The following is a 25536-nucleotide window of genomic DNA, read 5'->3' as shown; positions in this document are numbered from 1 at the left end:
TACGGGGCTTTAGTCTAAAAGCACTGAAACTTACCTTGGCTCCAGACCAACTCCAGATGCTCAAGGGAAACATTTTGCCTGGCCCACCTTCCTTGCCCTACCTTGGCATCCAGGTAAATATACATGGGATTTTATCCTTCCAAAATATGGTGGATAGCAGACACAATATCAATAATTTTACAAAAAAGATAAACAGAAGCTAGTTCTTAAGGTCACATGGTTTTCCCCAACCTTTAGTTTCTCAGAGTTGAGTAGTTCCTCCTTTATCTCCTTTAGACGTGCCTCCTTTATAGCTTGTTTGGTCACTGACCTCATTGCATCCTATATGAGGAAGAGACAACAGCCTTAAAGTTACAATTTTTGCTGTTAACAAACAGTCGCAAAAATTCAAAGAACAGTCTAATTATCACTCCACACTTCCAAGTAGGAGCCAACTGTCTGCCCAGCTGAGGAAACCCTGAAATTGGGGTTTCAGATTTTGTTAAGATTCTGAAGAGCTAGATCACCTGATAACTCTTATACATCTTCCAAATATTCTAGTTTTAAGATCCTGTGCTTCATTTAGCAGGTTTACTCACATGCTGTGGGTTTTCAATCTCCCAGTCAGACATTTAGTTTATTATTGAGGATGCAACAGATTGGATGTGAATACACTAAATTCCAAGTGTGTGAAAACAGATCAGAAACTAAAAAAAAAAAAAAAAAAGCCAGTGGGAGATTCATACTCCATCCAAAAAAAATAAAAAATACAACAACCTTTATGGTAAAGGATGAGTTCACCTTTACAAAAAAATAAAATGCACATTTTTGCCAGTAAAAAAATATGCATTATTTTGTTTTGCAATTGAGCTGTAAAGCATTGCACTCACAAACTTCTGATCATGGGTGCAAAGCCACGGTCCTGAAGACTGTATCTGTCTGGCTGTTCCCCATGATATGGCCCGCCCGACAGTTACACTGCGGTAGGAAGCCTTAATGAACTCAACAGTGCTGTGGTAGTTCATTGAGAACTACAATCCTTGTAATTTACCATTTACAGAACACTGTGGCTGAACCCCACACGTCTATTTTTCGCAGATTGTGACAACTACCAGGTGGGGGCTCTCAATGCAGAGGAAAAAGACCACTTGCTTTGTCCCTCTCCACAGCAAAACATCCCTATCTTTCTACCCCCCTGCACCATTTGCATAGGAAAGAAAATACCCAGTACTTTTAGGCATAGAGGAGCATGTAACAGCACTGCAACTTTCCAACTGGCCCATCGCTATCACACAGGACAAAGTCCTCAGCCTTGCTTTGCATAAGCTGTGACTGGAGAGACTTACAGCTTACACAGGGCCATATTTCTTTGCTTTCAACAGTTTACCATAACCATGGGAGCCAAGCAATGCATGTGCAGCTGTGGAAGGGAGCATTACATTTCAGTTGTGTTGCCCGTAGATGGCAAAGGTTAACCTCATTGTGTGGGCGCCTAAAGGGGTTTAGGATGCCGGGAATTGGGGCAGGGTTTACGACTAGTGTGCCTGCTGTGAATCACACGATCGGAAAATTCCCAATCACAAGCAGCAATCGTGAGCTTTCCGTTAGCCGCCAGTAACTTTGCCGGGAGCTGGCGGGGCGCGTGCTCTCAGGACAGCTATATATAAAAATATATAAAAACAAGTTGCGCTGTGAATTGAACCATAAAATGAAGTAGTCCATAAATGTCCAATAAAAAATGATGAATGAAGAGACTTGTGCAGGTACCGCTTACCAAAAGCTGAATAATGAAAAGCCAAATATAGAGTGGTTCCAACTGTCCTCAGGAAATGTGACACAATGGACCTCAACGGTTCCGGTGTGGATCTCCTCAATAGGACGTTATAAAATAAAGGAAAACAAACACCATAGTGTAAATCCGAAAAGTAAATTGGGAATAGCACCCAAAATTAAATATATGACTTGTGCAGGTAACGCTTACCAGAAATATGAAAAAGAATGGCCAGATATTAAAGGGTGACTCCAACACGCCTCAGGAAATATGATCAGGGGACCTCGCGGTTCCGAAGTAGATCTCCAGCAGTGTGATGTATAGGGTATTATATGAAATAAAGAAGGGCAAACGCCATAGCGTAAAACCACAAAACAAAAATGTGAAGACAACACCCAAAGTGATGGAAACAAAAAGGTTCTAGTGCAAAAAGGTGAATCAGTGTGGATGAGTGAAGCACCAACACCACCAGACTGAATAGGTACCCCTTACCGAGTGCTGTAGGATAATAGCAAAAGGTTTGAAGGACACCTTCCCCAGTGAAAATGGACGCTTACCAGAATGACCTTATGGAGAGCGTAGAGAGAGGGGGGATCCCAAACGTGTAAACCAGGGGAGCGACAGTATAAGTGGGTACTCTTACCAACTCCAGATAGTAAATAGGCAGGGGTTCAAATAAACACTCCGCTAGGACCTCCACTGCGAACTTCACAAAAGGGCTCAGGATATGGTGCAGGGGTTACCCAGGGAACACAGAGGAGAGAGCCATAGCGTAAAACCCAACAAAAATTTATTGCATAAAAGAAAGACACTTACAAACGTCAGAAGACAGGTGCATGGATGGAGAGGGATAAACAGCCGCCGGCCGGACGACTCCGCTCGCCCGTCCTTCGTAGACAGATACGTAGGGATGACGTCAGCACGCCGTGACCTGACACGTTTCATCAAAGATGATATTCTCAAAAGGTACGGGCGGCGTGCTGACGCCACCTATAAATGGCAATTAAATCAATGACTGGAAGTTCCCTTGCCGCCATCTTAACTAAGGTAACCCGGAACGTCTAATGTAGTTCAGAACAGGATGTGAATGGGATATGTGGACGATAACATTACCCATAGTGAATCCCATAGAGCAAATGGGCCGGGCTTCCCACTATCTGATATAATGTGCGGGAAACATATCAAGGAAAATAGATATATAAATGGGCAAGATATAAGATCGACTATATATAATGGGATATTCCGGTGATGGATTCTTGTACTTAAAATCCTCATTACATTTCATCATACAGAAACTATAAAAAGATTAAATGAATATTATATAAAAATGAATATTATATAAAAAATCTTAAAAAATTCATCGAAAATAAAGTTGCACTCCTCATATAATGGAATCATATAACAAAAAATCATGATGATAAAAATTATAAACATACAAAAACCTTAATGTCAGTACATCCAGCAATAAAGGACTATATCAAACCTCAAAAGGTTTTAAAGCGATTCATGATGAGCATTGGTGAGAGGATGGATGGAAAAATATTAAGAATTGCTCTATGGGATTCACTATGGGTAATGTTATCGTCCACATATCCCATTCACATCCTGTTCCGAACTACATTAGACGTTCCGGTTCTGGGTTACCTTAGTTAAGATGGCGGCAAGGGAACTTCCGGTCATCGATTTAATTGCCATTTATAGGTGGCGTCAGCATGCCGCCCGTACCTTTGAGAATATCATCTTTGATGAAACGCGTCAGTTCACGGCGTGCTGACGTCATCCCTACGTATCTGTCTACGAAGGACGGGCGAGCGGAGCCGTCCGGCTGGCGGCTGTTTATCCCTCTCCATTCATGCACCTGTCTGACGTTTGTAAGTGTCTTTCTTTCATGCAATAAATTTTTGTTGGGTTTTACTCTATGGCTCTCTCCTCTGTGTTCCCTGGGTAACCCCTGCACCATATCCTGAGCCCTTTTGTGAAGTTCGCAGTGGAGGTCCTAGTGGAGAGTGTTTATTTGAACCCCTGCCTATTTACTATCTGGAGTTGGTAAGAGTACCCACTTATACTGTCGCTCCCCTGGTTTACACGTTTGGGATCCCCCCTCTCTCTACGCTCTCCATAAGGTCATTCTGGTAAGCGGCCATTTCCACTGGGGAAGGTGTCCTTCAAACCTTTTGCCATTATCCTACAGCACTCGGTAAGGGGTACCTATTGAGTCTGGTGGTGTTGGTGCTTCACTCATCCACACTGATTCACCTTTTTACACTAGAACCTTTTTGTTTCGATCACTTTGGGTGTTGTCTTCACATTTTTGTTTTGTGGTTTTACGCTATGGCGTTTGCCCTTTTTTATTTCATATAATACCCTATACATCACACTGCTGGAGATCTACATCGGAACCGCAAGGTCCCCTGGTCATATTTCCTGAGGCGTGTTGGAGTCACCCTTTAATATCTGGCCATTCTTTTTCATATTTCTGGTAAGCGGTACCTGCACAAGTCATATATTTAATTTTGGGTGCTATTCCCAATTTACTTTTCGGATTTACACTATGGTGTTTGTTTTCCTTTATTTTATAACGTCCTATTGAGGAGATCCACACCGGAACCGTTGAGGTCCATTGTGTCACATTTCCTGAGGACAGTTGGAACCACTCTATATTTGGCTTTTCATTATTCAGCTTTTGGTAAGCGGTACCTGCACAAGTCTCTTCATTCATCATTTTTTATTGGACATTTATGGACTTCATTTGATGGTTCAATTCACAACGCAACTTGTTTTTATATATTTGTTTTGGGGTGTCAGTCGCACATGAAGTTGCTGCTTTTTTGTTTTGTTTTTGAATTAGCGCAGTTGTTTCTTTTCTTTTTACATTCTCAGGACAGCTGCCTTTGCACTAATGAATGCAAATAAGCTGTGAACAGCATGTTTTGCTATGCAGTGACCACACTTACCACCAACTCATCACTGTAACTTTTAATAAGCTGCTAAAGCTGTGACCGAGTTAAGATTCAACAGGGCTTTTAGGATGGTGGTCAAATTCCACCAAGTGGTCCTTTCATGGCAGGGAAAGATTTTTGAGTGCTAAAGAGAGTCATGGTACCACTGTGATTGGTGGCACGATTAAAAATAGAGGTTCATAAAGGTCATTGCTTTTTGTGACACCTTTTCACATTCTCCAACAGCGGCTGTTGCCTATCAGTCACAGAACACCTCACAGCCACAAAAGAAGTTGGTGGTGGAAAAATTCTCTTTGACAGAAAATGGGCTTGGAGCAGGTAGCTATACAATACCCACCATGTGTCAAACATGGGTTTCACGCTGAATGATGCCTGAATAGTGAAGAATTCCACCAGACAAACATATCTTAATACAGGCCTTGGCAGAACATGCCCCCCAAACTTCTACTTTTTAAACTCGACACTATAAAACTGTATTAGGTAAAAAAATGGAAGATTCCACTGCCCTTCTGAAAATGCTAATTGTCTGGCTATCACACTGATCAACAGTCTCTAAGATTTTCTAAGCCACATCAATGGAAAAAGTATTGTATATAAAGACTTCTGATTTCACTAGTTTCCTGCATGTTCCAAGTCAGTGACCATACTGAGGAACCAAATATAAATATGCCTACCAGACAAGTTTCCAAAATACAATGTGGGACTGAAAAATTCTACACTCCATAAAAATATTATATGACATCGGCAGAATGTACAATGCCTTTATTTTTAAAAATGAACAATAAACTAAAAGCTAAATACATTGTCAAAATACAAACATTTCCTCCTGTAAAGACAGCCCAGAAAACCAGGCAGAACACTTCTATATTTTCAGTCATACTGACCCGACAACGATACCGGAAGCCTTCCACTTCCTCCATGCGAAACCTGTAGGGACGCAGGACCCTTTCTTCGGTACCAACTGCAAGATAAATATTTGCTTATTGCCACAGAAACTGAAAAAAAAAAAAAAGAAAGCAAAATCGGTCCTATCTAATTCTCCAAATCAGGAGTAATTTTTGGCCTCTGTGGCTACATTTTTTCTTACTTTATGCTTTGTCTACCTCCTTTTGTTTCAGAGATACAAATTAAATGAGAGGAACAGAAAAGTGAAACCTTAGGGAGGGTGGAAACTAAGCAGGATTTGTGTACTTTCACCTTTTTTAGGTCTATAAAGGTACAGACATTAACAATTGCATAATCTTACATGCAGACAGAAGCAAAATGTTAGGTCTCTATGGTCTCTGTGCAAGCCTAACCTTTGTTTTGCTGACAAATGTTTGTTGCCAAATCCTAGATTTACAGTATGACTCACAGCTAAAGATCACGTATGATGGCTACAATGATAAATGTATGCCAGGATGTCCAGGTATTAAACATAAGCTGGCTATACATGGATCAAAATTTGGGCACATCAGCAGGAACCGGCCAAATTTCGATCCATGTATGGGCATCCTGGTTGTACACAAGTCACTATCATTCTACCTTGTAAACAACCAGCCTTTCGGGTTTTTCCCCTAAGGATTAGTGCTGTTAGATATAGCCAGCAACACTAATCATTGTGTTATTCTGGCAGGGATGGCTCCTCGTCGGCAGAACACAATAGTGCTGCGGGAGGGATTCCCTCATCAACACTGACTGTGTTGAGGGAATAGAACAATTTACTTTCCTTCCACCCATGGCGGAGGAAAGAAAAGTTGCATAATCTTTGGTTTGCCTTACCTCCACCAAGAGCTTCCTCAATTTCCGCCAGCAGGGAGAGCTCTGTATGTGCCACCAATGTTAGGACCACACCTGGGTTGTTCGCACGAGCAGTCCTAAAAGAAAAAGCAATTTAAAAAAATTCAACCCACACTTGAAAAATGTCACAGCCACACTTGATATTATACATACCTTCCAGCTCGATGAATATAGGAATCAACAGATTGGGGGAAATCAAAGTTTAGTACTGTAGACACATTCTGAAAGTCTATGCCCCGAGATACTCCATATTCACTGTCCTGGCCTCTGAAAAGAAAAGTTCAGCTGAGAATAGTAAAAAATGCAGTATCATTTTAAGTAAAAAAAAAATCAATTATTAAAATCTGGAGGAAATAGGAGAGTATGTGTTGCCACGTACAACCAATCAGCAAATGCTTTTAATTTCTGTAATTGGAATGTTATTGATACAAACATATTTCAGCACTTGGGAGAGACAGTTAAGGGCTGGATATAGATGGCTATTTAGCACATATAGGAATGAATGGTTAGCAACTCAGTGGAGACATTAGATTACAGGTATGGTGGATGTCAGTAGCAGCAATGGAGAGGGTAGGACACAGATGAGTTAAGCCCCGTACACACGTACCGATCGTCGGCCGAACGATCGGCCGTCTTTTGTCCAGGGCTGTCGTGTGTGTGTTGAAAACTGCAAAAGACTGCACACGAATTTTGTCGGCCAACAACAGCCGACTGCAGAAGTGATGTCATGTGATGGTTAACTTTCCGTGTGTTTTTTCTTTTCTGAGCATGCCCAGTCTTGCAAATCTGCTGTCTGTCGGCCGAAATCTGTACTGACTGGCGAACAATCGGCCGTTCTGGTGTTGGCCAACAAAAATTTTAATGCCTGCACGACAGATTCTGTTCGGCCGAAAATGCGCTGTCGGAGGCATCATACTAACAAGCCTACAATCGGCCGATCGGTCGTCGGCCGAATATTTACGGCCGACAATCGGTACGTGTGTACGGGGCATAAGTGTCTTTAGTGAGTGGTTACACTGTTTGAGATTTACAAGGAAAATAAAACTCACTTTTCTCCTTTTCCTTTTTTCTTCTTTCCAGTTGCCTTCTTTTCCTTCCCACTGGGCTCAGCTAATGAGTGTTCATCTGTTGCAATGATGTAGTCATAGAAACCTTGATTAAACTGTGCTATGATGTGACACCTGCAGGACCAAAGCATTAGCTATAATTCTCTGGGGAAATGCCAATGTACTTTCACAACACAAAGGCGCTGTGATTGATTTACAAAAGGAGTAAAGGATGTGAGCACAGATTCATATCACTCAATAAGACAAGTATTTTTTCGGTTTGCAAAGCGAATTTTTAAAAGGTGCATGAAGTGATGCTGGGGCATATTTAATCATAAAATCACGTGCAAGCATAAATCCTGTTTTTTTTTTTTTACCATTTCCCTTGTAAAGTGTATTCTCGCTTAGCTTTACTTGATTCGCTAAGTTAAAAATAATTTTACAAAGTGAACATGCACTACTCTTTATCTCTACACAAAACCCAAAAACGATTGTATATAAACCATGCTCTCTGTCTTCTAAAGACTGCTAGCTTGGAACCCAAGCCTTCGTTCCATGTCACTATCAGATACTGATAGGACTGAAGTTATGTAATTACTCAAAACTAGAGGGTTCTCTACATTCTGCTTGCAGAACTGATCTACCTGCAAGTACCTTGACTACATTTCAAACACCAGTGTCTGTTATGTGTTGGTACCCAAATTGTGTAGTGGATGTGTAATGGGTCGCCACACAACTGCGTGGTAAACCTAGCCTATTTTGTCCTGTCCTTTTCTTTTTATATGCTTGGCTTCAGGGACATTTTGGTAACAGTTTTCCTGTGGGCCAGTATGGTAACAATCTTCTTACTTGGGTCTTCGGTTTAAAAGGTTTAAGGACCCATCTAATGCATCATATACTAAAGATTCCAATTATTTTGGTTATGAACTTATTTCTTATATTCCAGCACTTTTTTAGCATACTCCCCAAAAGGTGTTCCACACAAATGTACTATGAAGTCGATCAGTAAAGAGAGAGAGAAGGGCTCAAGGGTCTCTCTCAGGGCCTTGACATGCGAGAGGTCGTCGAACGTGCTTAGAAATATTGATATCCTTCAGCTGTCCCTAGACATGACAGTGGAGCAGTATAAGGATGCATACTTGCATTGATCATCATGAAGAATCTGCCTCATATCTACAGTAAGTATGATCCTTTCCACTAAACCACAAGGAAACCAAACCAAATATTTTAATACAAAAACAGCAATATAAATTTTATTTTAGGGATCTGAAAGGAAACCAGATGACCTAAAACAAACCCAAGTACATCCAGGGAGAAACTACAAACTATATTCACATAGTGTCTCCGGTGGTAGCTGAACCCAGGCTCTCAGACGTACCGTGAGTGAACCGGCAGTTCAGAGTTTAGCACACAAGCTGGAATACTGAACTGTTCCAGGAAAAGCTTGAGCCGGTAACTCCTATCCACATCGTTAACAAATAGAATGGTCTTGCCACGGACGAGGGAGAGTTTTAGAAGAGTGTACAGTAAAAGGAACTTGTCTTCCTCCTCACACTGGATCTGATATTGTGTCAGCTGAGAGCTGTCAGGCAGCTGAGATTCTTCCAACTTCAGGGTAACCTGGGTTGCAGGAAAGAAATTGGGAGACAGAAAAAAATTAATAGGCAATAAAAGACAGTAAAGGGCGATGGTCTGCTTTCTGTAATAAAAAAAAAAAAAAAAACAACAAAGTAAATAAGCTTAACTAGCTTTTACTCAAGTGAAAGCAGCAAGTTGTGTTCCTTGTTCAGAAATCAATCTTCAGCTTTCCCCTTAACCACTTCCCAACCGCCTCATAGCAGATATACAGGGCAGCCGTTCTGTGCAGAATCACACACACACACACTTTATACACACACACACACATTATATTATATTATACACACACACACACGCACGCACGCACGCACGCACGCACGCACGCACGCACGCACGCACGCACGCGGATAGGATTTAGGGCATGAATACATCAACACTTTTATACAATGGAATAATGCAAATGGAATAATGCAAAGAAGGAAAGTGAGGGCCCAAAGCCTTCTATAAAGAAATATTTCAACTCCAGATTTAGGTTTTCAAAAATGAAGGAATCTCGTCCAAGAACTACTACTTTTATGGCTTTTCAGAAATCACCTTCAAGTATACTAAATGCAAAACTACTATCTAGCTGACCCTCCACCAATAAATTCTGTAGCAATATTATATATATAAAAAAAATATATAAATATAAATAAGGCAGAAAATCAAACTCACAGGGTTGTGCAATACAAGCTCTTTCAGTGCCTTGACATCTTCATTAAATGTGGCAGACATAAGGAAAGACTGAAATATCTTTGGAAGTTGGCTGATAAAAAAAAAAAAAAAAGAAAGGAATTTAAAAAATGACAAGGTCTACAGTATTTGTAAACGTTTTCACACAACTTTCACCCAGGAACCACACATTTTCCAAAAGAATCTAGTTGTAAAAATCCTGAGTAAACACATTTATAAATAAGCCTCAAAAACCATGACTTATACCATCCATTCACTATACTAGCTTATACATCATCAGCATTTTTTTAGAATCTACATTAACCCCCCAGATTGCCTCCTTCCATAATGGAAACAGTGCACAAACTATAAGGATTTATTTTAAGTAGAACTCTATCCAAAATGTTATTTTAGATTTTGCCTAAAGTGTCTAGTATATTTTTATTTGCGTTCCACCTACAAACTGTTATTCGGCAGGTCCAGCTTACATTGCTCCCATTGTACAGTGCGGGAGTCCACACGGGAGAGTTTATTTAACTTTTTATGCTTAGCCCATACTCAGGGGCTTTAAATAAAGGCTACCATACATTTTTACGCTATGAGGAGTTTGCTCTCCGTATTCATTTCCTCTCTCCTGCATTTATCTTTGAGTTCTTTATTCACTGTGAGGAAGGGGAACTGGAAGACTGGCTGGAAACTACATCCTGGTCATGAAGACCATCAAAGCTTTCCCTGATCCTCTTGCCATATGGTAAGGAGGATCAACATCATCTGGTGAGTGGGGATTTTTACACTCACTATTCATGCAGGGTGTCACCTTTCTTGGCAATAGGATTCACTTTTGGGACGTATCGATTCACTATGGCAGGAAGACTATGCCGTTCCTCTTGACAAATACAGGGGATTACTGTTGGGACTGTTCTCACTTGACATTAATTTACGTTTGTGTGCACTGGGTTTTTTTTTGGGGGGGGGGGGTTGACACAAATTTCTTTTGTTGCACAAGCATTTATATTTTATTTTCTCACGCATAATATAACTGTCATACTGTTTATTTGCATAATTTGGGTGGGTTGATGGTATTTATACATTTTTTAGAGCAAGCGCTTTTGATTCCATGGAGTACTCCACTCGTGCGGATTTTCTAATATATATTTTTATTTCAGTCTGATCTTGTTTGGGAGATTTTCCATTGTAGGAACAGTTGTCACCAGGACAAAAAAAAAAAAAAAAAAACACAGACAGCAATAAACATGGTAAAAAGTTCTCTTTTTGTGCAATACTAAAATTATAATGCTAAAAAAAAGGCTCTAACAAAATAAAATGTTCAGATAGGAATTGTGCTTTGAGAACACACAGTTAAAGTGTTACTAAACCCAGGACCCTGCATTCACTATATCTGGTCTCCCAGATATAATGAATGCAGGGTCCTGGGTTTACACAGAACATGGAAATGCAATTATTTTAGTAAATATAAACTGCTAAAAAAACGTTTTTTTTCGTCAGCAGTATATAGCAGCCTTGTGACTTCTATCAGTGTCTGGTTAAAGCATGTAGGAGGAGATTTCATTCTACTCTGTCCTATGAGGCTGCAAGACCCCTGACCCTCTGTCTGGACAGTGCTGATCACATGCACCCTCCCAAGAAAAAGAAAAAAAAAAAAAAAAACTCTTGCAGTACACACCAAACTGAGCATGTGTAGAGTGGCTCCAAAGGCTCTGTACTATCAGGAGATGGATTGGGGACCGTGGAAGAAGGGGAGGATAAGAGAAGACAGGATGAAACAGCCTTTTTACACAATGCGGAGGACTAACCTTTTTAGGTTCCATACCAAGAATAACAAGCATGCTTTACTGCATATACAGATTTTACTGTTGTTGGTTTAGTAACATTTTTATTAGAGCTGCACTGAAACTGATATCAGTGCCGATATTAAGCATTTCCACAACCGTTGTAATAGGTAGGAGATCCTGATATAAACCCAGTGACACCTCTCACACAAATCCTGCTTACCAGATCTCGTGTGACCCCCTGTTAAGAGTGGTCAACAAACGACTGTGTGTATCCCGACTCACCAGCCACAATGGTAAGAGGAAGTCAACACCAGTTAAAACCAGGAAGTACTTCATGGTTTTGTCATGGGAATAAAATTAAAATCTCCAACCCCATTATTTATATCCCCACAAGATGGCAGTGATGAGGTAATTGTCTTCAGTTTAATTACAATGGTTCAAATGATGTTGAACTGTTGGCCAATCACAAATGGTCCCTCCCTGTTGATTCGCCAATATATAGTGCTTGGTGAGGCGTGTGCATGTCCCTGATGGCATCATTATGTGACAAAATCGGTAGTGTGAGATGTACGCACACCAGTACGCATGTGCTGTCACAGCTCTGCCATTTTAACTTCTGGATATCAAGGATTTTAGCGTTTGATTCACCAATTTATGCTGAAAATGTGAGTGCACCCACAATTGTTTTAATACATTTCTAGTTTATACGGCATCATGCTATGTTGGCAATCTTATTTTTAAGTTACGATTTTGCTGGATTTTATCGCGCCGCATGGAAGTACTTCCTGGTTTTAACTGGTGTTGACCTTCTCTTACCATTGTGGCTGGTGAGTCGGGATACACACAGGCGTTTGTTGACCGCTCTAACAGCGGGTCACACGAGCTATGGTAAGCAGGATGTGTGTGTGTGACTGGGTTTACATCAGGATCTCCTACCTATCACAACGATTGTAGGACTATCCTCTTCACTGGATTTTGGGACTTTTACATATGATTGTTGGACAATTTTTTGCTTTATATTTCTTGTGTTTTTGTATCTTGAAGACTGCTCAGCAGCTTTGAGTTTAATTCTGGCACAGATTTTCTTTTGTTTTTGATATTTAAGCATTTGCATGAGTATTGGTACTCGTTCAAATGCACCGATACCTGAAACCGATACTTTCAGGCTTGATTCTTTGAGCTGTCAGCGGGATTCCCCCTCTAACAGCTGAAATATGAAAAAAAATGCAATTATCAGTACTTAAGGAGTGGGGCCGCTGTGTCCTTAACAACCGATGACTCATTCAGCTATCAGTGGGGTTCCCCTATTGACAGCTAAAGTGTTAAAGAAGTCTGATGATTGGAGAGGTCAGAAAAAAGGCAGCTTGGCAATGTTTATCAACAACATTGCTCACTGAAACACTAAGATAAAAAAACATTATTTCTTTATCTATAGATCAAAGGGATGAACTTAGATCTGCAGATGAAGGCCGTTTAAAGTGATTGTAAAGTCTTGTTTTTATTTTTTTTCAATAAAAACAAACATGTCATACTTACCTGCTTTGTGCAGTTGGTCTTGCACAGAGCAGCCCCAATCCTCTTCTTCTCGGGTCCCTCTTCAGCTCTCCTCGCCCTCCCTCCCTTTGAGTGCCCCCACAGCAAGCAGCTTTCTATGGGGGGACCCAAGCTAAGCCACAGCTCTGTGTATCCATTCAGACATGGAGCTGCGGTTCCCCCCTGCCCCCTATCACTCAAGGGCTGACTTTGATTGACAGCACCGGGATCCAATGGCACTGCTGTGTCTTAGCTAATGAGGAGGGGAGTCCCAGAAGGCTGAGACAGGATGCATTAAGATAAAAAAACCTTCTGACTTTACAACTCCTTTAAAGTAACCGGTCAAGTAAAAAAACATTAACATATATTTATATGTTTCACATTGAAAAAAGCGCACAATAGAAAAAAAAAAAATGTATTTCATTTGTAAATAACTTTTCGAAACTTTGTACAATTGCTGACAGCTGAAGTGTAAACAAACAAATCAGTTGCGGTAGGTATCAGTAATTGGTTTAGTCCAGTAATAAAAAAAAGTATCACTACTGGTTAAAAAATAAATAGTACTGGGGCATTACTAATTGTAATATTAAGACTGTTGCAATCATGGGCTTAAACATTTCCCCACCAACTTAGAGGTTTTGACAGATGCCAACAAAGCTCAGTAAACAATGAAAATGAGAAATAATATGACGGGTGTCTCCATTATGCAGAATAGCCAGTACTTCTCTCTTCTCTATACTGACATGGGGCCAATCACAAAAGAGTACAAATAGGTCTTTTGCCAATAGCACCATACAGACATTTATGAGAGGGGGGAGGGGAGACTTCCAGCTTTTTCCAGAATCCACTTTGACAGAAGCGAAAGAAATCAACAGCTGAACAACCTTAAAGTGTTATTAAACCAACATCAGTAAAATCAGTCTGTATTTGCAGAAAAGCATGGTTGTTATACTCACTGTGGAGATGTAATCCTCCACATTGTGTAAAAAGGCTGTTTGATCCTGTCTTCTTGGATCCTCCTAGTGTCCCCAAATCATCTCCTGATTAGACACTGCCTTTGGAGTCACTCTGCACATGCTCATTTTGGTTTGTATTGCTAGAGAGGTTTTTTGTCTTGGCACTGTCCAGACAGAAGGCCAGGGGTCCTGCAGCCTCATAGCACAATCAGAAGAGACTGAAAAAACTCCACCTTCAAGCTTTAACCAGACACGGATAGAAGTCACAAGACTGCTATATACTGCTTATGAGAAAAGGTATTTAGCAGTTTATATTTACAAAAAATCATTGCATTTCCACGTTCTGTGTACCGTGGGGACCAAATATAGCCAATGCAGGTACCTGGGTTTGGTAACACTGTAAATCACTTTAAGTTCCAGGAATTTGGTGCTTACCACAGCAAGTTTTTTAAATCATCTTCAAACCCAAATGAGAAGATCAAGTCAGCTTCATCAATCACCATTGCTTGGAGGGTGTCCCGCACACACAGCGTTCCCTGATTCATGTGACAAAGTACTCTGGATGGTGTACCCACCACAATGTCGGGTTTCTCCATAAGGATTGGCCTGAAATGAAAAGGAGCCCCAGTTACTGAAAGTGCACCAACTTTACAAAAGGTATTAAGCACTGTACATGAAGAACACCTACCTCTGGGCAGAAACATCCACCTGCCCAGAGATGTCTGCCACTCTTATATCACGGGCACAATAAAATGTCAGCTGGCGAATCATCTGCTGAACCTGCTGGCCAAGCTCCTTGGTTGGTACTAGGATCAGGACCCGGACTGCCTGCTCAGAGACAGTCTGCAAACAAAAGAATATGGGAGATATGAGAACACAGGAGGTACAAAAAAGTTCATACTGTGTACAATGAACTCAAGTAATATGAGGAGGAAAGAAAAGGGGGAGAAAGTAAATTTACAAAAGCAAGGAATACTATGATGTTTACTATCTCCCTTATGCTGCCCCATTCTTTCCCACATCAGCATAGTTATCGGTTATTTATAGAGCAGCAATAGTACTTTCTAAAGCAAGTATGTATAATCTAAAGGAATCCTGCCCTGCAGAAACATGGAGGCTGTACTGCTGATCCCAACATAACTGCTGAAAATATATGGTTCAATGGCTGTCATGCTGACCCTGACAAAACAAAAACGGACTTAGAACAGGTATGCAGATAAAGGACTTTTTAACTTTCCTGATCTTAACACTTGTTCCAGGTCAGCAAATCAAAGCATTAAAGCTGAACTCCAGATTTTAGTGAAGTTTAAAGTTTGCTTAGTCCAAACAAATCATTTACTTCACTAAGACATACAGCGGCTCTCAGTGCTGTATGAACTCCATGTAGCCCCAGCTACATACAGTATACAGTGCTATGTTCCTTCATTGGGATGGGGACAGTCTGCTCCAAACCCGGGACAAAATTGAGTCAGACTGAGCGCTCAGCCCAAATTAATGTTCCTCAGAGTGTGGGACAGGAAGTGCCCATCCCCCTGCCGGAATACATCACTGTATACTGTATGTACCTGAGGTTTGGTTCAAACAAACTATTAAAACTTCATCAAAAGCTGGAAATCTGCTTTAAAGCCAAAGACTACCAGCCTATTGCATTTTGAAAAGAAGGAAAGCAAAGACATTAATCATGCTTCTCTCATGGCAGGTTTATTTTAAAGCTTAACTCCACCTTACCAATACTTAAATTTGGCCCAAACAAATTATTTTCTTCAACAGATTTGCCTGCTGGGCACACGGTATAAACTGTATGTAGCATCAGCTACATAGACACAGTGCTGGGTCTCAGAAACAGTCCAGGGACTCCTTGCTCTCGCAACAAAATCAAGTCGGGCATTCACAGGTTTTGTATTTTTGGATTGAATACAAAACTTCCTCTGGTTTGCTGAAGCAGAAAGGAGGGTGGATGATATCACAATCTCTGCCAACCAAAAGGAAGCTTTGTATTCAATGGATGGCTGTGCAACGCTGTTCCATTACCAGTAGACAACCCTGTATACTCTATGTAGCTGGTGCCTATACAGCATGCTTAGCAGACACATCAGATAGTGAAGGAAATATTTGGACCATTTAAATCCCCAGTAAACAAGGAGTTACGCTTCAGTGCAGTATTTCATAGCCCAGACCGTATAAATTACTAGACAGCAGGTGATTTTAGGTTTCAACAGCAACAGAAATATATATTCAAAAGAAAAAACAGCTCTTCCCCAACAGTGGTAGTTAATGTAAACCAATGCAGATATGGTATGGAACAGACATAAAAACAAAGGCCTAGTAAGGATAATAACCATGACCTAGTGCTGAAAAGCTGCAGTAATATTACATTAACATTTCTAAAACTGATGGTACTAATTTTACATACATGTGCAGCCATATAGTTAGTACTAGGGATGCACCGAAATTTCGGCCACCGAAATTATCGGCCGAAAATGAGCCTCTCTCATTTCGGCCGATAATGGGTTAACGGTGCCGAAATTAATATGGCCGCCGTGAGGAAGGAGGAGGGCGCAGCGCAGGTTTTAAAAGTCCCGCCTCTGGCCGGCCGCCCGCCTCTCAATGACGTCCCTGTTACTAGGATCTCTGCATTAGTGAAGGGACATACCAGGCAGCAGGGCGGGGCGAGCGGCCGCTAATACATAGTACTATGTGATCCTTCCTGTCAGCTCAGCGGGACTATGACTATGTGTGAATGAGATCTGATCTGACCTGACACCGGGCGGGTTGGAGCGGCCGCTATTAGCTGTAACTATGTGAGCCTTTCACTTCCTTGTCAGCGGAGATACATGCCTGACAAGGAAGTGAAAGGCTCACATAGTTACAGCTAATAGCGGCCGCTCCAACCCGCCCCCCCCGCCCGGTGTCAGGTCAGATCAGATCTCATTCACACATAGTCATAGTCCCGCTGAGCTGACAGGAAGGATCACATAGTACTATGTATTAGCGGCCGCCCGGACTGTCAGGGAATTGAAGAGAAGTGAACGGCTCATAGTGACAGCTATTAGAGGCCGCTCGCCCGCCCGGTGTGTCAGTTCATTCATGGACAGATCCTAGTAGTAGTGACATCACCGGGAGGCGGGCGGTCGGCCAGAGGCGGGACTTTTGAATAATGGACACAGTGACCGGAGGAGCTGAGTGAGTTGGAGAGGGACGCTGAGGCTGAGAGAGGAGGGGGGAGGGGTGATAGCTGAGGCAGCTTACCATTGGTATTTGTATTAATTATGCAGCATGAGGGGGTTAATGTATTGTCACTGATGCATTAGTGACCGACCAGTGGCAGTTAATTAACCCCTTTGTGCTGCATTAGTGCAACCAGTATCAGTGCAACCAGTGTTAATTAACACTGATACTGGTTGCACTAATGCAGCACAAAAGGGTTAATTACCTGCCACTGGTCGGTCACTAATGCATCAGTGACAATACATTAACCCCCTCATGCTGCATAATACAAATACCATTGGTAATTAAATTAACCTCTTGCCAACCCGTCACAGTACATATACTGTGACAGGGTGGCAGCGACAGGTGTACGTTGCTGCCTGTTTTTTGGTGTATGCCCCTCTTCTATCTATTTTAATTTTTTTTGGGGGAAAGTCATTTTCGGTTTTCGGCCAATGGCATCCTGCATTTTCGGTTTCGGTCCAAAATTTTCATTTTGGTGCATCCCTAGTTAGTACTTAAAATACAAAGACAATACTGTCATCAGATAGAGAGAGAATAAATAGGACAAGTCATCATAACACAAAAACACAAGACAAGTACACATACCAACTTGGACTGTAGAAGGTTCTGTATTATGGGAATGGAGTAGGCTGCGGTCTTCCCTGACCCTGTTCTTGCCCGCGCCAGCAGGTCCTTTCCTTCCATGGCTAGCGGAATGGCCTTCTCCTGAATTAACGTTGTCTTGGCCCATCCTAAATCTGCTATGGCCTACAGCGACATGGAAATAGCAGGGGAAAAAAAAAAAAAAAAAATCACACACTTTATTTTATAGGTCAAGCTACTAAATTTGTAAAGGTTAGTAATATATACTCTATGGACCAATGACTTCTAAGGTTTCTGTGAAGACAAGGTGATCGACATACGTGCACTATTCAACAGCTTCATACTCTTGTGCAAAGATTGGAACCTTACATAAATCAAATGTTTCAGGACATCAAAAACAACTTTCATACAACTTATTTTTTTTTTTTTATCATTGATGTATTGCAGAGATTTCTTTAACTGAAAAACGTTCAAAAGCTAGGTTCACATATAACTGTCAGCTTCTTCAGGTGTTTTTGTGTAGATCAACAAAAAGCAGGTTACTAGGACAAGGAAATTGGTGACTAGGTGACTAGGCTGCTGCGCACATTTTTTAGGCACTCCCATGAATCCTGCCTCTAAAAAGGGCCGGTATTTCTTTGGCGAAACAGCACATCGTTCAAATATGAACAGGTCCCTTAAAGTATATGTAAACTCTCACTTTGTTAAACAAACCATTCCGTTTAAAATATAAATGAAAGGCAAAACATTTATGTATAGATGTATGAAAAATATATATATATATATATATATATAATATAAACACTTTCCCCCCCCCCCTTTTTTTTTTATATATAAGGGATCACAATCTGTTTTCAGTTGCATAACAACTGGGGGAGGAGAAACAGCAACACACTGATCTTCCCAGTGAAAGGCTGTGCAGAGAGGTGTCAGGACAAACCTGATCATTGGAGAGCAGGTGGAATTCCCAGCACAGCTAGAGATCTCACCATGCTCTGCTCTCCTGCTTAGTGTGGTCAATTGGGCCCTGGCGGAGGGTCCGTTCCTTACAGGGTGGGCCCTGGCGGAGGGTCCGTTCCTTACAGGGTGGGCCCTGGCGGAGGGTCCGTTCCTTACAGGGTGGGCCCTGGCGGAGGGTCCGTTCCTTACAGGGTGGGCCCTGGCGGAGGGTCCGTTCCTTATAGAATGGGTCCGTTCCTTATAGGATGGGCCCTGGCCGAGGGTCCGTTCCTTATAGAATGGGTCCGTTCCTTATAGGATGGGCCCTGGCCGAGGGTCTGTTCCTTATAGGATGGGCCCTGGCCGAGGGTCTGTTCCTTATAGGATGGGCCCTGGCCGAGGGTCTGTTCCTTATAGGATGGGCCCTGGCCGAGGGTCTGTTCCTTATAGGATGGGCCCTGGCCGAGGGTCCGTTCCTTATAGGATGGGCCCTGGCCGAGGGTCCGTTCCTTATAGGATGGGCCCTGGCCGAGGGTCCGTTCCTTATAGGATGGGCCCTGGCCGAGGGTCCGTTCCTTATAGGATGGGCCCTGGCCGAGGGTCCGTTCCTTATAGGATGGGCCCTGGCCGAGGGTCCGTTCCTTATAGGATGGGCCCTGGCCGAGGGTCCGTTCCTTATAGGATGGGCCCTGGCCGAGGGTCCGTTCCTTATAGGATGGGCCCTGGCCGAGGGTCCGTTCCTTATAGGATGGGCCCTGGTGAAGGGTCCGTTCCTTACAGGGTGGGTCCTGGCGGAGGGTCCGTTCCTAATAGGGTGGGTCCTGATGGAGGGTCTGTTCCTTATAGGATGGGCCCTGGTGAAGGGTCCGTTCCTTACAGGGTGGGTCCTGGCGGAGGGTCCCTTCCTAATAGGGTGGGTCCTGATCAAAGGTCTGTTCCTTATAGGATGGGCCCTGATGAAGGGTCTGTTCCTTATAGGATGGGCCCTGGTGAAGGGTCCGTTCCTTACAGGGTGGGTCCTGGCGGAGGGTCCGTTCCTAATAGGGTGGGTCCTGATCAAAGGTCTGTTCCTTATAGGATGGGCCCTGGTGAAGGGTCTGTTCCTTATAGGATGGGCCCTGGCGGAGGGTCCGTTCCTTATAGGGTGGGTCCTGATGGAGGGTCTGTTCCTTATAGGATGGGCCCTGGTAGAGGGTCTAATAACAACAAGCTCCGATGGCCAGCCCCTGTATGGGAGGAACATTACACTCTGTGCACCCGTTCGATCTACAGACCATGCTGGGACTTCTGGCTCTACAAGTCCTGGACAGGCACTGTGTACAGCCTTCAGCTGGTCACACAACACAGTTTCTTTAGTAGCACTTAACCCTTCTACACTCAACACCAGACTAACACCGAGCTCTCACCTTCAGCAGACGGTCATCCAGCCCCAGCTCATGGAAGCGAAGAGCAGCCATACCCACGTGTAGTACCGTGGAGGACCGATACCACCGAGACGCCTGTACTAGGTAGCGTGTCGGAGCATACCATAGAGAAAACACTAAACCAGCTCCTGTACCAGGAAGGATAATCCGCTTGTGAGACGCAGCGCCATCTTGTGGAAGACTTCAGTCTATACATGTTTGTGAGACTGAGAGAGCAGTTTTGTCACATAAAAATGACTAATATGATTTTTGAAGCCCGAAGTGAAAAATACTAAGTGTAAAATGCTAAATAATAAAAGTGCTGACATGATGTTGAAAGGAGAAATAAGACTATTATTTTAAGTAAATTCCTCCTTTGTGCCGTCAGATTAGATAATGGAGGTGAGGTTCCATCAGCTGCGCATGCGTTCCACCACTACCAGGTTTTCTAAACTAAGAAAACACCTGCAGTCAGAAGGCAGCAGCTGACATCTTACTACAACCAGCTACCTCTTGAATCTCAGTCATTTTAGCAATAAAGTGAGCGCATAAAAATAAATATAGTACAGTAAACCCCCCTCCATTGCGGGGGTTACGTTCCGGACCCAGCCGCGAAAAGTGAAATTCCGCAAAATAGAAAAACCCTATTAAAATGCATTGTAGGCATGATTTTTTTACTGTCACTGTACGTGTAAAAGCATTTTAAGGTCTTTAAACACACTTTTAAAACAATAGAAACTCATTTAAACACATAAAAGGTACTAAGAGACAGAGCAAGAGCTATGGAAAACACAAAAATATTTCATTTTTAATGATTTATATAGTAAAATAACATTACAAAAAAAAACGCGAATTACCGGGACCGCAAAAACTGAACCGCGATGGAGCGGGGGATTACTGTATATTGATATCTGTGATGCTGTTTGGATGTTTAAATTAGAAAGCCGAAAGGTTTAGCACTGAGCAGTGTGGGGTGTACCAACATGGCCTCCGCCACCTTCCTACTCCTGCCATCCAGCTTCTTTAAAAAATGTAACATGAAAAAAGCATCACAGATGTCAATATACTATATTTATATACAGTATATACGCTCACTTTCTTGCTAAAATTGCTCTAAAATTCAAGAGGTAGCTGGGTGTAGTAAGATGTCCACCTCTGCCTTCTGACTGCAGCTGTTCTGTCAGATTAGCAAACCTGGTAGTGGTGGAACGCATGCGCAGCTGACGGAACGTCACTTCCATTACCTAATCTGACTGGTTCACTATTCTGACAGGTTGTCAGACTCAGTCAGGATGGAAGTTGCAAATATCCAGTCGGCTCCCTCTGTTGCTGGTTCCATATTGCACAATACTGGTCTCGGTCAGTAGGTTCATGATGAGAAGACAAGCTCTGTTATGTTCTCAGTAGGACAAACTGGTTTGGGTGCAAAAGCTAACGCAGTGGCGTGCCCATTTACTTACCATGCTCAGCTACAGGCAAAGGCCCCTTTAAATCCTTTTCCCACAATTACCCGGGTTCCTTGACAAGCCCAGGGAAGATAATTCCCTTTCCTGGTGCCTCCATGGCAGCATACCAATGATAGAGCTCTGTCTCAACTCCTCCCTCAGGAACAGTGAATAGCTTAAAATAAAGACATAGCCCCCCCAACATTTTCTCCTTTTTTTCCTCATACCTCTGATCAGTGAAGATGAAGGGGCTTACGAATGTACAGTTTGGAAGAAACACAGTTCGTGCAGCCATGGCATTGCCTAAATACATTTTTTTTCTGTTAGCATCATACCCACCCGTGTAAGCTAGTTATTTATCATTGATATGCTGCCATGGAGGCACCAGGAAAAAGGAAAATTGTATCATACTTACCGTAATTTTCCTTTCCTGATGCCTATCCATGGCAGCATACGCTCCCACCCTTCGGTATTTCTATGTTATGGAGAATGTTGGGGGAGGGGCTATGTCTTTAATTTAAGCTATTCACTGTTCCTGAGGGAGGAGTCGAGACGGAGCTCTATCATTGGTATGCTGCCATGGATAGGCACCAGGAAAGGAAAATGACAGTAAGTATGATGTCACAACCATGTGACTGAAAAGGCAGCAAGTCCTGTGATCAATGCTCAATGTTTTATTAACAGCATACTGAGTCCATCTGCCATCTACTGGGCATTTCAGATAATACAGCCTGTGTAACTCCAGAGGGTTACACTCGGATGGGAATTTTTGGCAGATGTTCTACTAGTGTGTACCCCACTTTACGGACGACAAAAAATTTCCATTTTGTCTTTCTCCCTCAGCTCAAGGAAGGTCCACACTTGCAGAGGTAACTGGGCAAGTGATCTGCAGCCAGGTGAGAGGCTTTCCACTGTCAGAACTGGCATACTGGCAGCCAAACAGGAGCTTAAAGCCCCGTACACACGATCAGATTATCGAACGATCTGTCATCCATTTTTTTGTGGCATGCTAGTCTGATGTGGAAAGTGAAGAGGTTATTTTTATACGAATTTTCCCGTATGACAGAATTCTACTTCAGAAGTGATGTCATGTGTTGGATTGTTTTGTATGTGTTCTTTCGTCTCTGAGCATGCCTAGTCTTGCTCTTAAGATTTTTTTCCGTCTAAATCTGTATTAATGAGACAAAAACTCGGGCCGTACACACTTGACGAAAATAGGACGAAATATCCTCTGATTTTTCTTCTGTCTTCTTAGCGTTCATTACCGTTTTTAGTTGACAGTGCATAAATGTTCACTAAATTTCTCGTTCGGTTTTTCTTTTTTTTTGGCACATTTGTTCCTAGACTTCCGGGTTGTCAGCAACTTCAGATCATGCGCGGTCTTTCGTATCCGATTTTTCACGGATGTACTGCATACACATTAAACGAAAATTGGTCGTCTGGGGACGGACGAAAAAAATGTTGGTGTTTGTCCCTCCGTTTTTTTTTCGTTGAAAATGTCGGCATCGGCTTCTGAAAAATGTGTACACACTAGCCGAAAATCGGACGATTTTACCTCGGATGGGAATTTTCGGCAGATTTTCTACTAGTGTGTACCCCACTTTATGGACTACAAAAATTTTATAGCCTGCACATCAGGATTTTGTCAGCCGAAAAGTCGGAGTTGGCTGTCGAAAGCACCATACTAAAGCCTCGTACACACGCAACGAATTTCCGCCGACCAGTCGTGTTTTTGGAAAAAATACACTTTGATTAAAAAAAAAAAAAAACAATATTTACCCCAACTTTTTTGTATAATATGAAGCATGATGTTACTCCAAGTAAATAGATACCTAAAATGTCACGCCCTAAAAATGTGCAGGCTTGTGGAATGACGACAAACTACCGTACCTAAAAATCTCCATAGGCGACATTTTAAACGGATTTAAAGGTTACCTGTGTTGAGTTGCAGAGGAGATCTAGAGCTAGAATTATTGTTCTCGCTCTAGCATTCGCGGCGATACCTCACATGTGTGGTGTGAATACCATTTACATATGCATGCATTTTTTTCTTATTTATTTTACTTTTTTTTATCACTTTTATTCCTAGTACAAGGAATATAAACATCCCTTGTAATAGAAATAAGAATGACAGGTCCTCTTTATGGAGAGATCTGGGGTCAAAAAGACCCCAAATGTTTTCTTTTTTTGATCTTCTGCTTTAAAAAATATATATTTACTTCCAGCCTGGACTGGAAGTGACGTAATAACAATGTTCCTGTCCTCCAAGGTCATAGAGTCGATCAAATAGCATCTATTCTTTGATAGCCTATGGGAGCAGCTGGCCGCACTGTCAGGTCATTTCTCGAGCAAAAAGGTACGCCCGAGAAACACCGGCGAGCGGTGGGAGGGGAAATCCCCACCTCCTGCTTCGGAAACCATTACAGTGGCTCAAAAGCTGCTCTAATCGTTTTCATGAGAAAGCTGACCACCGGCTGCAAAAAATGATATTGGGGTTATGGCTATATTCAGCCATAATCCTGGTAAACCACTTGCAAACCGCAACATATACACTACATCACCAAAAGTATTGTGACACCTGCCTTTACACGCACATGAACTTTAATGGCATCCCAGTCTTAGTCCGTAGGGATCAATATTGAGTTAGTTCACCCTTTGCCGTTTTAACTCTTCTGGAAAGGCTGTCCACAAGGTTTAGGAGTGTGAGAATGTTTGACTGCTCCTCCAGAAGTGCATTTGTGAGGTCAGGCACTGATGTTAGATGAGAAGGCTTGGCTCACAGTCTCCGCTCTAATTTACCCCAAAGGTGTTTTATTGGGATGAGGTCAGGACTCTGTGCAGGCCAGTCAAGTTCCTCCACCCCAAACTTGGTCATCCATGTCTTTATGAAGTTCGCTTTGGCAAAAAAAAAAAACAATACTTCTCTTTTAAAAGCAGCACTCACATTGTTTAGGTGCCTAGAAGCACCAAATTACAATTGCCTGTGTATCCATAAAACACCTATAAGCAGGGCCAGGACAAGGGGTGAGAAGGAGGGGCAATTTTCTAAACGCAGTGAATCAAAGGGGGGAAATATGGATGCAGGGTGGTACTCCCATTCTACGGCATGTATTAATATTGGGGAAGGGGGTGCAATTTGGCATCCTTGCCCTGGGGCTGGATGACCCTGTCCTGGCACTGCTCATAAGCATGTATCAGCAGTTTCCAATGCTCAAATACCAGTCTTTCCCGCACTTTCCGGAGGGTATTAGATGACGTCATCGCGTTCAGGATGTACAGTTGTGCTCATAAGTTTACGTACCCTGGCAGAATTTATGATTTCTTGGCCTTTTTTCAGAGAGTATGAATGATAACACAAAAACGTTTCTTTCACTCATGGTTCAATCAACTGTGTTTACTCTTTTTAAATCATATTGACAACAGAAACTACTCAAATGACCCTGATCAAAAGTTTACATACCCTGGTGATTTTGGCCTGATAACATGCACACAAGGTGACTCAAAGAGGTTTGAATGGCTATTAAGGTAACCATCCTCACCTGTGATCTGTTTGCTTGTAATTATCGTGTGTGTATAAAATGTCAATGTGTTTCTGGACTCCTGACAGACCCTTGCATCCATCATCCAGTGCTGCACTGACGTCTCTGGATTCTGAGTTATGGGGAAAGCAAAGGAATTGTCAAAGGATCTGCGGGAAAAGGTAGTCGAACTGTATAAAACAGGAAAGGGATATAAAAAGATATCCAAGGAATTGAGAATGCCAATCAGCAGCGTTCAAACTCTAAGAAGTAGAAAATGAGGGGTTTTGTTGAAACCAAACCAAGGTCAGG

General features: G+C 42.3%; 1 protein-coding gene across 1 annotated transcript in view; it reads right to left on the bottom strand.

The window, feature by feature from the left end:
* The window catches only part of DDX56 (DEAD-box helicase 56), a 34374-nt gene extending 13983 nt beyond the window's left edge, over positions 1 to 20391 (bottom strand). The window contains exons 1-11 of the mRNA XM_082256239.1: positions 20265 to 20391; positions 17923 to 18084; positions 14795 to 14949; positions 14542 to 14712; positions 9828 to 9918; positions 8914 to 9155; positions 7539 to 7670; positions 6643 to 6756; positions 6472 to 6566; positions 5595 to 5671; positions 232 to 321 (exon numbers count right to left, since the gene is read on the bottom strand). Of these exons, the coding sequence (XP_082112365.1) occupies positions 232 to 321; positions 5595 to 5671; positions 6472 to 6566; positions 6643 to 6756; positions 7539 to 7670; positions 8914 to 9155; positions 9828 to 9918; positions 14542 to 14712; positions 14795 to 14949; positions 17923 to 18084; positions 20265 to 20315 (1380 nt within the window). The 5' untranslated portion in view covers positions 20316 to 20391. The remainder of the gene's footprint in view (positions 1 to 231; positions 322 to 5594; positions 5672 to 6471; positions 6567 to 6642; positions 6757 to 7538; positions 7671 to 8913; positions 9156 to 9827; positions 9919 to 14541; positions 14713 to 14794; positions 14950 to 17922; positions 18085 to 20264) is intronic.
* Positions 20392 to 25536: the final 5145 nt, after the last annotated feature.

This window comes from Pelophylax lessonae (genome assembly GCF_965119305.1).
Source record: "Pelophylax lessonae genome assembly, chromosome: 4".
NCBI lineage: Eukaryota > Metazoa > Chordata > Amphibia > Anura > Ranidae > Pelophylax > Pelophylax lessonae.
This window is presented reverse-complemented; position numbering and strand designations above follow the sequence as displayed.